Below are 13,294 nucleotides of genomic sequence, written 5' to 3' on the forward strand. Positions count from 1 at the left end.
CCCAGGGGCATTAAGGGTATGGTCACAATAAAGGCCTGAGAGCATGTATGGCCCATCACCCACATTGACCCCACCCTTGGTTTGAATGAAGATCAACTCTGCTCCAGGGGTAGATCTCCCATGCACACAATTGTTGTACTGTGCATGGAAAGTGCACTGCTGAACTGACATGAGGAAATGGAATAATAAATACAAAAAACTATAGTGTAGAATAATATGATAGTGCTCATGAATTTCTCAAGATTGTAGGCCTTTCAGGCAGCATTTGCTTTTCTTAATGTAATTATTGCACAATGTCTTGTTTTTGAGAAGCCTTATAAATACTACAAATTAATATTAATTATGTGTGGGGGCTACAAAATACCTCAGCAGTAATATATGATAGCCGACTCTTTTTGTCTGCTACTTCCCATTTTGGATTCTACCCATTTAGTGGAATTACTTGCAAAAATAGCTGCTGCTGCCTTCATATCATGTGAGCTGATCCGAGTGATATACAGAAAAATGACACACTCCAATTAAAGTAGGCAATGGATCATGTGGTCACCTTCGCTTAACTTATATTTTTCATATTTAATACTAGAAACACCTCCTTGCTAAACTGATGACATTTAATGGACCTTATGCCACGGAATGTTTTCTTTTGGCTCTTAGTCCATAAATAGGAGAAGAAGTGTACCTAACAAGAAAGCAAAGAAAAGCACAATAAGCCAGCTTCCTGACCAATCCCATTGAGAAAAAATTTGATGATCCAAATATGTCAGATGGAGATGTGCAGAAGTCACAGAGTACTGAAAATTACCTGCTTAAAGGTATGTAGGACCTCTTGTCTCTGGCTGAAATGTTTGAAGAGTAGTTGAAGGGAGCCTGAGACAAGTGGAGGGTAGTCATGCATTGTCAAATGGATCAGCACACGGAGGAACATCCGCCCACCTTCATCATCTACCTCTAACATGCTGCTTGTTTTTCTGCAGCAAAGTTGGGGGTGAAAAAGAAGTCAGAATCAACCAAGCAACCAAACACATTTGCAACCAAATACATTAGTATACTGTTTTTTCATGATAACTATGCTCAAAGCAGCTCCCAAATATAAGAAAAGTGATGTAAAATTTCAAGATGATTCAGTAACTGTTACAAAACAATAATACATATATAATTATACAATTCTTTATAAATACATCGGAAGTTTAAACAATATACTAATAATTCATACAAGGACTAACAATAGATATGTGAAAACACAAACATATAGCACCCAAAGAAATACATCATATTCATGAGAAAATGTTCTCTTTACATCTTTACTCTGATGTCCCCAGCAGTAAAGACTGAAATCTCTTGCTCTTCAAGCCTCTTTGCCTCCATATATACATATGTTCTATGGAAAAGATTATTAAGATCTCTAATGGAAGAATCACAACTGATAAGAACTCACCCAACCCCAAACATAGCTTCAGCCTGCTCACCAATCCGGTCCAAATTCATTGCTGCAGCTGCAGGAAGAGAAAATGCATAAACAAGCAATGCTATGTGCCATGAGGATGCAAATGGGAGATTATCGGGGAATATAAGAAAGAAACTGAATTACTGATCTAGGCAAATTCCTAACCCCTCATTCCTAGTAACCTGACCTTCCTTCCTTCCTGTCACATCATATAATATACAGAATTCCACTGACACTGTGATGAGAGCAGACTTTTATTCAGAGACTGAAAAAAGCAACCACTTTTAGAGAATTTACTGGTTATTAAGGCAATATGAAGGTCAGAGGGCTTCAACAGATCAAACAGAAATAAAATTTAAAAAGAATTCAGGTATACTTGTGGAGTCAAAGGCTGGAGCTGTTCCATCGGCCCCACTGTCCTGCATAGGGTAGACTTCTACAAACTCTTTCTTGAAGACAGATAACAAATAGGAGATCCTGTAATCCAGACGTACATTCAAGATGAACTGAGGAAGAAGAGAGAGCATAGAAAGGCCATCAATCTATGCCACCCTCATACCTTTCTGCTCTTTCATCATACTTTCCCTTTTTGAGGTCCCAAGTCTTTAACAATAAAAGGCTCACAAGAAGCAGCCATGGTGTCACATAGTCACAAGCAAAAACCTCTTAGACTCAAGAACAACAGCTTTACACTGACCTGCAAAATCTCCAGAATTTTTAGTTTTGTTTCCATCACCACAATGTTTTCATTTTCTATGCTCCTTCCCCTATCTGCTGGCTCAGGAACTACCACAGCATTCATATTTGAGGGACCAAAGATAGACTGCTTCCTGCTCAGCACCATAGTAGACATCATCTGACCAACACCATGGATCGACCTCCGGACATTCTTTCCTGAAAGAGCAAGGGCATTCAGTTACAGGTTCAAGCTGGTCCTATTTGCAATCAGATCCTGGTAGTGGGTCTATGCTGAGCTTTTACAGCTGCTGAAAATCATGATAAAAGGTTTTCCTAAGTTCACACCAAATCAGAAATTAGTTAGAACTGTAAAATATTTGGCCCAAGTCTTTGAAAAAAAGGGGTTACTAATTTCTGTAGAAAATTCCAGTTCTTTCCCATAGCTATACTGCTACTATCTTCTTCAACAACGTTATCCATTGCATGATTATCTTTGCAGCTCCTGAAGTGACATCTCCCAAAACATGGAAAAGTTACTTTTTTGGACTACAACTCCTAGAATTTTGCATGCCGCATAGGGTGTTTGGGGAATTCCATGTAAAAATAATCAACAAAGCAAATAAAAAATAATTTATTAGGCAACTTCGGATTCCCAAAATATTGGGGAGTTTTCACAATGCCTTTTTATAGTAATGTTTCTCAGGGGTTTGTTTGTTTTTTGGGAGGGGGTTGTTCACTTAACTTTTGTGATTATTTATTTATTTATTTTAATATTTTGCACCTCCTCAGTATTGAGTATCTAGTGTATACCAAGTGGTCACAATGTCAATTAAATATATTTTAATCACAAGATACAACACAACAATATGTGGAAAGTTAAAGAGCAGGTGAATACATCCTCAAGACTCTTTAACTGCACATTCCCTGCTCAACCAATATTAATTATATTATGCATATTGTACAGCTTATTTGCCTCTAAAGTTTTTTTAAAAAGTACCTATGGCCGTGGAGTGTAATCTGGGCTGATATGCAAGAATTCTACCTCATATCAATAAATTAAATCAACATTGTGGCTACCTCTTATTATTAATTTGAGCAATGGCATTAAAATTTGAAACAACAAGATTCATTCTCAGCATTGTCTCACTGAACATACCAGTCATATCATCATTGTACATGGTTTGCATCATCAGCTGAGGGTTCTGCACACAGTCTATGATCCCGAGTAAAGTTCGTGTCAAGCGTAGCAGCTCACTGAAGCTGTAGAAGCCAAAGTAAATGAGGTTGTGGGCAAGACTGACAACCTAGGAAAAGAGACAAACTCAGTCACATAGGAGAAGATGAAATCACCCCAGTGCCCAAAACTGGTGGACCCTCCCTACCATTTTTGGTAAGTTTCAAGAGCTGGGATAAAAATAATTAAACTCAGAACTTTTCCCTCTGTTGGTAAAAGCCAAAGTTTACACTAACTTGCTCATCTATTTAAAGAGAGGGCAAAGTGTATTTTATCAACCTGTATAATGCCCACGCCCATTCCACCAAAACAATGCTTTAATCAAAAAATCAGTTTATTCTTAGAGAGGTGCAGGAGCAGTAGCCCTGAGCTTGAACAAGGTGCAACTTCCTTCAGCATTTAAAACAAAGAAATTCTGGAAGCAGACTTTTGGAAACTTCCAGTTTTGCTCTCTTTTTTTGTTTGTTTGTTTTTTGTTTATACATTGTCGTGTGTCTTGTGGGAGCCAACAAATTGGCCTCTAAGCTTTCCAAAATTGCCCTCACTGGTTTATATGGGGGAAAAAATCTTTGAAATAGTGTTTGCATGGCGCTGTTACACTGGGGACTGATTTTAGGAGGCATACGTTTCTACATATAAGTGTCTGTCTGTCTGTCTGTCTGTCTGTCTCTCTCTCTCTCTCTCACACACACACACACATGCACACACACACACAGACACGATGCACATGCCACAGATGCAATTACTACCAATTGTAGTCAAGATGACTGAATACAATAAACCTCCTTTGGTTGGTTTACAAAGGCTGGAGGATGGGAGAAATTCTTTTTTGTTTCCTTTCAAAATTCTTTATTCCCATGTTGTGTTAATAGTTACACAGTAATAATCACATAGATTGAGAAGAGGTTGAGAGAAAAAAAATACACCTTTTCAGACTATGGGAAATTGACCAATTATTTTAGCATGCCAGTTTCAATGGAAAGGAATAAGTCAAGCACAGAAAACCCATGGGAGAATATCAGATATGGCTGTTGTCCTTTCCAGGATTCAACATCTGAGTACAATTATCAGTTCTCAGAGGTGAGCAAAAACTCACAAAACAGCATAGACATATTTCTCACCTCAAAAGTGAGCTTGTTCTTCTCCTCATTAGCAAAAGGCACTGCTTCACTGACCACATTGTTGAGATAATCCTCTACAAACTCCATGGTGCTGGCAAACTTGTTCTTCTTATCATCTCTTGAACTATTTACATTGGAGTCATAGCTGCAAGGCAAAGGGAATGACTAAATTAGCCAAAGCAACGGTGTTCAGCACAAACTACTTCTAGTCTTCCAGAATCCACTGAACTACATTGATGGCTGTAGAGTTTGGGGACATGCACATACACATGCTTTCCACGAGATTACTGAACCTATGGGACCTAGAAGAATGTCAGAGATGCTATGTTCTTCGATCATACACACCATCCTTCTAAGACCCTTCATGTGCCTTACTCTTTGATGGTGATGGCTGTAGGAATCTCAGTCCAGAGACGTGCAAATTTCACAGGCATCACTTTCTCCTGTGGATCTCTGTCCACATGGACATGGAGCATGAGATGGCAGAAGGAGGCCCGAAGATCAAAGGGCAACATTTCATCTGCCATACAGAGGAAGATTAGTTCCACCCCCAGCTGCTTGGAGATTTCTTTAATGGCCAAATATTGCCGGTCCATGCACATACGGGCAAACAGCTTCAGCTGATACCTGTGCAGAGAAAAAGTAAACATGAGCAACAGTAGAAGAAGAAAAAGAAGGCATTAGTTTCAAGAGTTGTTAAATTAGAGAAATTTTGGTCAAAAACCAGCCATAACCAATGCCACTGTAATAACAGGAGCTGAAACAAGAAGCACTTGTTACCTATAGTAACTCAGAACATTCTCATCATGAGCATTGCCAGCTCGTGCTTCCTGTGCTAGCTGCCGGATGCTCTTCTCATGGTGATCATTGTTCCTGTCACTCCAGGTCAGCCAAACTTCCTCCTCAGAAAATTCAATACTCAAATATTCATGACTTTGTGACATCTCCTTCACAGGCCTCAACCTAAAAATCAAAGTGGAACAATGAATGAAAAGGCTTTCCTGATTTTTCAAATGAGAACCCTGCCCTGGATCAGTTCAAAACCTATTAATGACTGCTTCTATGCATCTGTGTCTCTTTCTCCTAATGAATCAATTATATTTCTAACCTGCTTTTGAGCTAGAAAATAGAGTTCTAATAATGGCTCCCTAGTCATCTATGTAATTTCTTTAAGACAGCCTGATGACTTTAGAGATGGCATTGCATCATACTCTCTTTGTAAGCAACATCCATCATGTTGGGGAAAGAATTACATTTGAGAGATACCAAAATTTGCATAACGTCCATCCAAAATAGCAAGAACAATATTTGCAAAAAAACAACAACAAAAAACCCTCAGATTTGCATTGATCAACTAAAGCTAGCATATGCCCAAAATTGATATACAATAAACTCAAATAGCAAAAACTCTGCTTAAAAACATCTTAAGTGAAACACACTCCCTCAGAAGTGGAGTTTCCTTCCTTGGAGGTCTTTAAACAGAGGCTGGATAGCCACCTGTCAGGGATGCTTTGCGATTTTCTGCATGGCAGGGGGCTGGACTGGATTGCCCTTGTGGTCTCTTCCAACTCTATGATTCTATGATTAAGGATCTTGTTTTAAGAATTTCCCCATATCTAGCAGAAAGTAGAAGACTAAGGCAGCTCCTGTATTTGGAGCAAAAGGGGCTCACTGGATACTCACTCAGTTTGGATCAAGATGTCAGTGTTCTTGGGATCGAGTACACACTTGCAGATCAACTCCTGAGTGACAGGAATGGCTACATGATTTGACACACACAGGTCTGAGAGATAGTCTAAAAACCTAGGATACACATGAAAGGCTCACATTACCTGTCAGTCAATGAACTGGGAGCAGAGAACCCTGTATTTTCCTTCTGCTCAGCCAGCTATAGAATTTCTGAATGCTGTTGGCTGAAACAGTCAATGAATCAAACATAGTCACTCATTTCACACCTCGTATAACAGTCAAATACAATTCCCAAGCAAAACACCTCTGAATTCTACTAGAGAAAATGCATCAGAATTCAAAGCAAAAATACTTGCAATGCAGTTAAGACCATTCTTAATATCTAACATTTTCTATATAGAAAAATGCCTATAAATCCTCTTGCAAAGCATCAATCATGTCTTTAGCATCAATGGCTTTGTACTGAAGGAGGATGCAATATAATATGCCCCTGAAGACCATTTCTGCCATATCTCACAACAAAACAATCTTTGGATTCCTCCCTGCTCTCAGTATTGCACAGTCTGCATGCAATTGATTCCTTCTGACCAATAAATATACAGAGTTTGGGGAAGTTAATAATTTCCTTTGCACAATAGCTTCCCTCTCATTTCCTTCCAATTCCTTCAGTACCTTAATTTGACTACTTTAACTACTCTTCAGTTACTCTTCACCAACTACTTTCTGTATAGCATTTTGCTATATTTTATATCAAATAAATTTAGTTTTCTGATTGCCTCATAATTGTTCTTTAACAGCTTGATTTAGCAACTACAACTTTTGACATGGAAATAAATATTATTGTCTGAAACCTGGTGCAAAATAAAGAAATGATCCAAAATTCTACCTAACTCACTACCAATAGAGTGATACCCACCTGGGTTCCCGATTCTTTCGCACTAAGCTCACAAAAGTCTCCACCTCCGTTTTGGTGATATGCTTTTCAAGAAGTTTGCGGTTATTGTGCAAGAGAGCAGTGATAGTGTCTTCAGCCAAGATGTCATAGCCAATCTGGGACTGCATCATACCAAACTGTTTCGCAATATGTTCCTGTGGAAAAGACACTCATGTCTGAATGAGTGGATCTATCCGAGTTCAAGTTTTCAGTCCCAATTCAGAAACAGTAGAGACCCTTAATTTAGTGGTAAAGGTGAAAGTTTTCCAAAAACTCTACTTCCTGAGTGGCAGTTGTCTTTTGGGTCCACTGAGGAAATGGAAGTCCATAGAGATCAAGTGAACATTAACTGTTTTTCCCCATATGGGTCAAGTAATGGATATTAAGCCTAAAGACCCCTGAAGTATACACACCCAGTGTTTTAGCCCTCTTTCAAAGTAGCCACATACCATTTTATAAAAGCCTACCTGGTTCTTGCGATAGTCCTCCTGGGAGTGACGCAGTACTCTATAGCAGAGCCGGAACATGAATTGATAGGGAGCATTCTTCTGATCAGATAGCTCTTCCAGCCGCACCAATGGACCTTCCCCACCCTTGTCCTTAAATGGGGCTTTCAGAATTCCAAAGATCTATCCAACACAGAAAGAAATATACTGGTCAAACTGAATTGTCTTCCAAAGATCTCTTTCTAACAAGCAGAGCCGTGATTTGAGAACATTTCATGTCCACTGGATGCATTTATCTGGATTTACCAGTTTGGAACTATGATAAATGATTGCCTGCAAGCTGCACTGTGTAGCATACACTCAGCAAAGTTTTATCTGACCTTTTAAAACCAAAGGTAGAAGAAAAAACATTTTCAATAGATAAAACAGGGGTAGGCAACCTGCGGCCCCAGCCCGGTCCTGCCGCCGATTGCTGTCGGGGCCTTTGGGGGGCAATTGTCTATAGAAGCCTCAGAAACATGCATTTATATTAACATTTTTTTAAAAATCAGCAAATTTTTTCACGTGTCCTCCATTTTTTAAAAAAAGTGTCTTCCATTTGAAAATTTTGTCTTACATTTGTCCTGGTTTATTTATATATATATATATTTTAAATTATTTAATTATTTATTTTTTGGCTTCGGCCCCCCAGTTGTCTGAGGGACAGCAACCCGGCCCCCGGCTCAAAAAGGTTGCCTACCCCTGAGATAAAACATCTAAGGGGTTCAAAATGGCAACCTCACGTCCTGCCACGAATCCCAACCTTGACCTTGGTTTCTGGTCTGCTGTTCATCCATTTTCAAGTAAAATTAGAGATGGAACCAAACTTCCTCAGAACCCTGGCACCAGGGAACAGGATGGCAAGAAAGGGCAATTTCTTTTCTGAGAAAAACAAGGATACTAAAGCTAATTTGAAAAGATCTTCCCTATTACATCAAGTGGATGAAACAACTTGTTTCAGGACAACCATGTCTTCTCTGCCCCATGATGGAGAAAGAAATGTTGTGCGCAGTATATTCCTTATCTGTTCAAAAGTAACTCACAATTTTTGTATATATCAAGCATTATTCCCTAGTAAGTCTTTAGACTGAAGCCATTGAAGAATACACTAACTGTAGAAATATCCAAAATTCTCCACTTAACACTACAAATATCTGGTCTCTACATTCTCCTCAGTAGAATCCTCCACTCTGATCCCAGTCACCTGTTTCAAAATGTTCTGCTCTCTCATAAGTTTCTGCCTCTCCCGGTTAGGCTTGGTAATCACAATATCCAAAACATTCTGACCATTGTTGGGTACATCACTGACAAAGAACACCAAGTCCTCCAGTAGTTGAATCACAAACCTGCCAAAGAGATCACAGTTAGTATCACCTCAAAGTGAAGCCACTCCCTCAAACCAGGTTCATTAATAATGTAATTGCAGCAGTGTTTGGGACTTCCCTGTATGTAATTCATCACATCAAACTCAATGGCCTTAATTAGTTCCTTATCATTCAAAGTAACTCACATGCTGCACCAACACTTCTCAGATTGAACATATATCATGCAGAGCAATACAAAACACTCAAGCCATCTCAAAGATATTAAGGGTTTCCCACTGCAAAAAAAAAGAGCTAACTTGTTTTATTGCAAAATGAAATGTTGTATCTGTTCTCTAAGCCACGGGCTAAATACCACTCATACTGATTGAATTTGTCAGTGGATACTGTCCCACCACCACCCTCTCACCCATGTATCAGAAAAACTTGATCCTTTTACCTCCTGTCATTCTGGCTAAGAAATCCTTCATTCATTTTCTCCACCACATTGGCTAGCATATAGCTGGCATCATTGGCAAAATCCAAGTCTCGGATTTCTGATACTGGTACAGAGACAATAGCAAAAGCTTCTTTGTCCTCCTTGGTAGGGCATGTACCCAGCTGGAAAGGAAAATCTAGTTGAATCTGTAACTGCTTTTTTATTATTCTTGTTCCAATACTTTCTTATTATTCTTAATGGACATATCAGTTCAACATTTTCCATTTATGTTAATTGTGCAAAACGAAATTAAAATGTTTTTAAAAAGAAAATCTGTTCATCTAGTGTCAAAGCCTGCTCTGTCTCCCAAAGGACCAAATATCTGCAGAAGGACTCCTGGCACTCTGAACCTCCTTCAATCCCATTCTGAAATGGCACATTTCCCTGCCTGCTAACTCTTCACTTCTTCTTAGGTGCTAGGTCAAAGCTGCTCTCCTAGCAAACATTTCATGTGGGTAAGAGCATTATGTTCTGAGCAATTTTGTTTGTGTCTTTTAAAATTTTGTCCCTGCTGATTTTATCCTGCTGGCCATAAAAATTTGTATTATGCATTATTGCTAGTGCTGACTGGGGCACCATTGTGTTTTGCATATTTTATTACACTGTTGTACCATAAGCCACTTCTTAATAGGGTTTTTTCCCAAGACAGAGGGGAAGCAGGACAAAAATCATTTTAATCAAATACATCAACTGAAATGTAAATTGTAATCCCATTTTGTTACAGCAACATGATCAAGTTACCAACTAGCCATAAATGGATACCTTCCCTTGGGTCAAGCACTGCATGGGATACTGGGGGATTAATATAGTTTTGTAAACCCACACCCAGACCCTACAGTGCATCACTGTTGATGGGAGACACACTTTAGCATCCTCCTTATCCCATTCATATCTAATAGTATTGTTGGGATGGAGTTTTTAAAGCCTCCACTCTATGTTGGTGGACCTATTCACACCATAACTTTAACTGCCACGACAATATCCCTTGGAATCCAGAGAATTTTAGTTTAAGGTGGGGGTGGGATTAGAATTCTCAGCCAGAGAGCTGTAGTGCCTCACAGACTTCAAGATTCTATAGGATCCTGTCATCAATCAATCAATCAATCAATGTATTTATAACCTATCTTTCCCCCCAAGAGTGAGAAAAGAGTCATGACAGTTAAAGTGGAATATAGCATTATATTTGCAGAGTGTGAATGGGCCAAGTGATTCTGCTATAAAAGGTTTCAAACTAGCTTCAATTCCAGGAAAGCTCTACAGTGCAAGGAAAATGGCATAGCATCCTCCTGCACCAAACACCTCTGCAAGAGCAAATCAGAGCATCTCTCACAAGTGTATGTACAGTATGTGTTTTGAAAGCTGTTTTGGCAGCTGCTATTTCTATAGGAGAAGAGAGAAGATATCAGCAGCAATTCAGAACCTTGTCAAAACTTCCTGGACAATACTGTTTCTCAGCTGCCACCAATATTGGATGATTTATAAAGATCATATAAAAGAAACAGGATGACAGACCGTTCCATCCTTTACTGCTCTTTAATGGTTTCTAGCACAAAGAAGTACAGGAAAGGCTTAAGAAAAAAGTGGCATCTCCCATTAGCTTGGAAGATTTTACTGACACGGATGCCATATAAATACAAAAATTATATGAGAGTTAACTAGAGCAACATGGATGGTGCTGCAGATATTCCATCACTGTATGCTGTGATAAAAAAGGACTTATTGCTAAATTTCTCCATTCTATACCATGACAGACAACCTGAAGCATCCTGCAACTGTTCCATTAGGACCTGTACCCTATTTATAGGAACAGGAAAGCAATCTCTGACCAAGGAAAAGAACACACCATAAGGCGAATAGGTCGCTCTTCATCAACATCGATGGGTACGTTTGTACTCTGAATCCAAGTATTGGTGCAAAGGTGACGCAGTCGAACATAGGAGTTCCTGAAATCAACAGAGAAATAAAAGCATTTTATTTAAGTGGTACCTTCTATAAGCATTTGCAAACTTTTTTTTTAATTACAAAGGTGTAATTTGCATTCTCACATCCGATTCTATGGCCTAGAAGCATTCAACTCATTGGCATAGAAACATAAAGTTCTATGGCAAAATAATAATAATAAAATAATTTCCTATTTCTTTAGATATTTTGTCAGATTCCTTTAGATTTTATAGGAAGGAAAGAAATATTAAGGATATAAGGTCCCAATGGCAGTGAGACTAAAGTACTGTAATTAAATACTTAAATTTTGATTATACCCACATAGGCTCTGTTCAGACCAGCTGAAAGGTCAGCTTGGGGGTGTAGTCGGGGCATCGCGTCCAGATGACATACCGCCTGACTCCGGCCCAGGGTGCCATGATGCCATACGCCGCTCCACACACCATGGTGCTCCTCCGGTGCTGCATCTATATGACGCAGTGCTGAAGGAGCGCCGCAGCAGCACAGCTATGGTGCCCTTTCCAGGGTGCAAAAAGGAGCCACTTTTTGCAGCTTCTTTTTGCACCCTGGAAAGGCCGGATCGGGACCACGGCGTAAAGCTGCTGCGGCCCCGATCCAGCTGAAGAAGGGGCAGCTGGAGGCTGCCCCTTTGGAGCTATTTGTACAACCCTATCCTCTCTAAATTGCATCCAATGCCTAATATATAATATCATGAAATATTATGAAAGTTAGGCAGCTATACATGTGAAAAGTGTCTGAAGATGACGAAGAGAAGTAAACTTACCCTGTAAATTCTTATAGGAGCTAGAACTGGATCTAGTCTAATGAGTTAGAGGAACATACTCTTGGCACAGAGATCTCAAGCTAAGAGGATCTGAGGTGATTTAAAAAGTAAACCCCTCTCTGGAAGGAAAAAACAACAACAATATATTTCTGTCCTTGCATTGTTGACTCTGGTCATTGAAGGCAAGCTATTTTACAGGGCTATATGCGTACTTTCCCTGTTCCTCTCCTGTTCTACACTAGTTTTCATGCAAAAATGAATATTAATCTGGTTTGTGCCTAGTATCAATATACCAGTTCAGACAAAACTCAGTGTCCCCAATTACCTGGGAACAAAGGAGTCAGTCTTCTGAAGTGTGGTGGGATCCAGTTCAAAAAGGGAAGCAATGTCATTGCCATGGGGCACAGCCACCAATCGGTACTTAATCTTTTCCCCCGTGTATCGCCGACTGGAGCGACTGGTTCCAGCCTGTCACAAAACAAGGAGGTTTTCAGTTACAATTAATAGAGCCACCAAAGTTCATGCACCAAATATAGGTATGACTGTAGTACTTTATAAGACACTTAAATGTGATGGACAATCCATCACAAGCAAGCTAAAAGCTACTAACAACTTACTGAAGACTTTGGTTCCCCCGTGTCTCCTTTGTAACTGGGGTTTTCCTGAAAAGTAAAAGGGACAGCATCAGTGCAGAAAGACAACGAAAGCCAACTAAATTTGACCTTTCTAGCTCCTGATACTATTTTTTCATATCACAGTGAAATCTCAGAATGACTAGATGGTCCAGCTATCAGGAAATGTCATAAAGCTCTTCTAACAGCTGTTTAATATACATATAACATCACCAAAAATATGTAGGAATCAGTAATGCCAAGAGCTGACAAATCTATTGTGTACAAAACTCTTATGACTTGTAATAAATTTCCTGGCCTCTGATTTTTAATACTCATAGGTTTTGCAAAACAAATATGAGGTTGATGTAAATCCTTTCAACAGAGGAGACCATGTTAGCCTGTTGCACAACAAAGATGTCTTTAAAGACTACTATATGCATCTCCTCATGAAGTTAGAGTATGATTCACAAAACCTTATGCTAAATAAAATGTGTTAGGCTTCCAAGTGCCAAAAGAGTTTTTGTTCTAAATCCTATTCTAGCTATCTAAGTGGTTCCTTGTGCACAACGC

At 39.3% G+C, this 13,294-nt stretch overlaps 1 protein-coding gene across 5 annotated transcripts in view; it reads right to left on the bottom strand.

The window, feature by feature from the left end:
* Positions 1 to 13,294, bottom strand: part of ITPR3 (inositol 1,4,5-trisphosphate receptor type 3) — a 161,484-nt gene that overhangs the window by 56,830 nt on the left and 91,360 nt on the right. For all 5 annotated transcript variants that reach the window (XM_042462366.1, XM_042462364.1, XM_042462363.1 and 2 more), the window contains 16 exons: positions 12,728 to 12,772; positions 12,436 to 12,578; positions 11,229 to 11,328; positions 9,347 to 9,507; positions 8,790 to 8,931; positions 7,568 to 7,729; positions 7,083 to 7,255; positions 6,161 to 6,280; positions 5,258 to 5,440; positions 4,853 to 5,104; positions 4,478 to 4,622; positions 3,279 to 3,426; positions 2,142 to 2,338; positions 1,821 to 1,950; positions 1,436 to 1,493; positions 803 to 968 (listed from right to left, as the gene is read on the bottom strand). In XM_042462366.1, the coding sequence (XP_042318300.1) occupies positions 803 to 968; positions 1,436 to 1,493; positions 1,821 to 1,950; positions 2,142 to 2,338; positions 3,279 to 3,426; positions 4,478 to 4,622; positions 4,853 to 5,104; positions 5,258 to 5,440; positions 6,161 to 6,280; positions 7,083 to 7,255; positions 7,568 to 7,729; positions 8,790 to 8,931; positions 9,347 to 9,507; positions 11,229 to 11,328; positions 12,436 to 12,578; positions 12,728 to 12,772 (2,325 nt within the window). The remainder of the gene's footprint in view (positions 1 to 802; positions 969 to 1,435; positions 1,494 to 1,820; positions 1,951 to 2,141; positions 2,339 to 3,278; positions 3,427 to 4,477; positions 4,623 to 4,852; positions 5,105 to 5,257; positions 5,441 to 6,160; positions 6,281 to 7,082; positions 7,256 to 7,567; positions 7,730 to 8,789; positions 8,932 to 9,346; positions 9,508 to 11,228; positions 11,329 to 12,435; positions 12,579 to 12,727; positions 12,773 to 13,294) is intronic.

The sequence above is a fragment of the Sceloporus undulatus genome, chromosome 4 (genome assembly GCF_019175285.1).
Source record: "Sceloporus undulatus isolate JIND9_A2432 ecotype Alabama chromosome 4, SceUnd_v1.1, whole genome shotgun sequence".
NCBI classification, from domain to species: Eukaryota; Metazoa; Chordata; class Lepidosauria; order Squamata; family Phrynosomatidae; genus Sceloporus; species Sceloporus undulatus.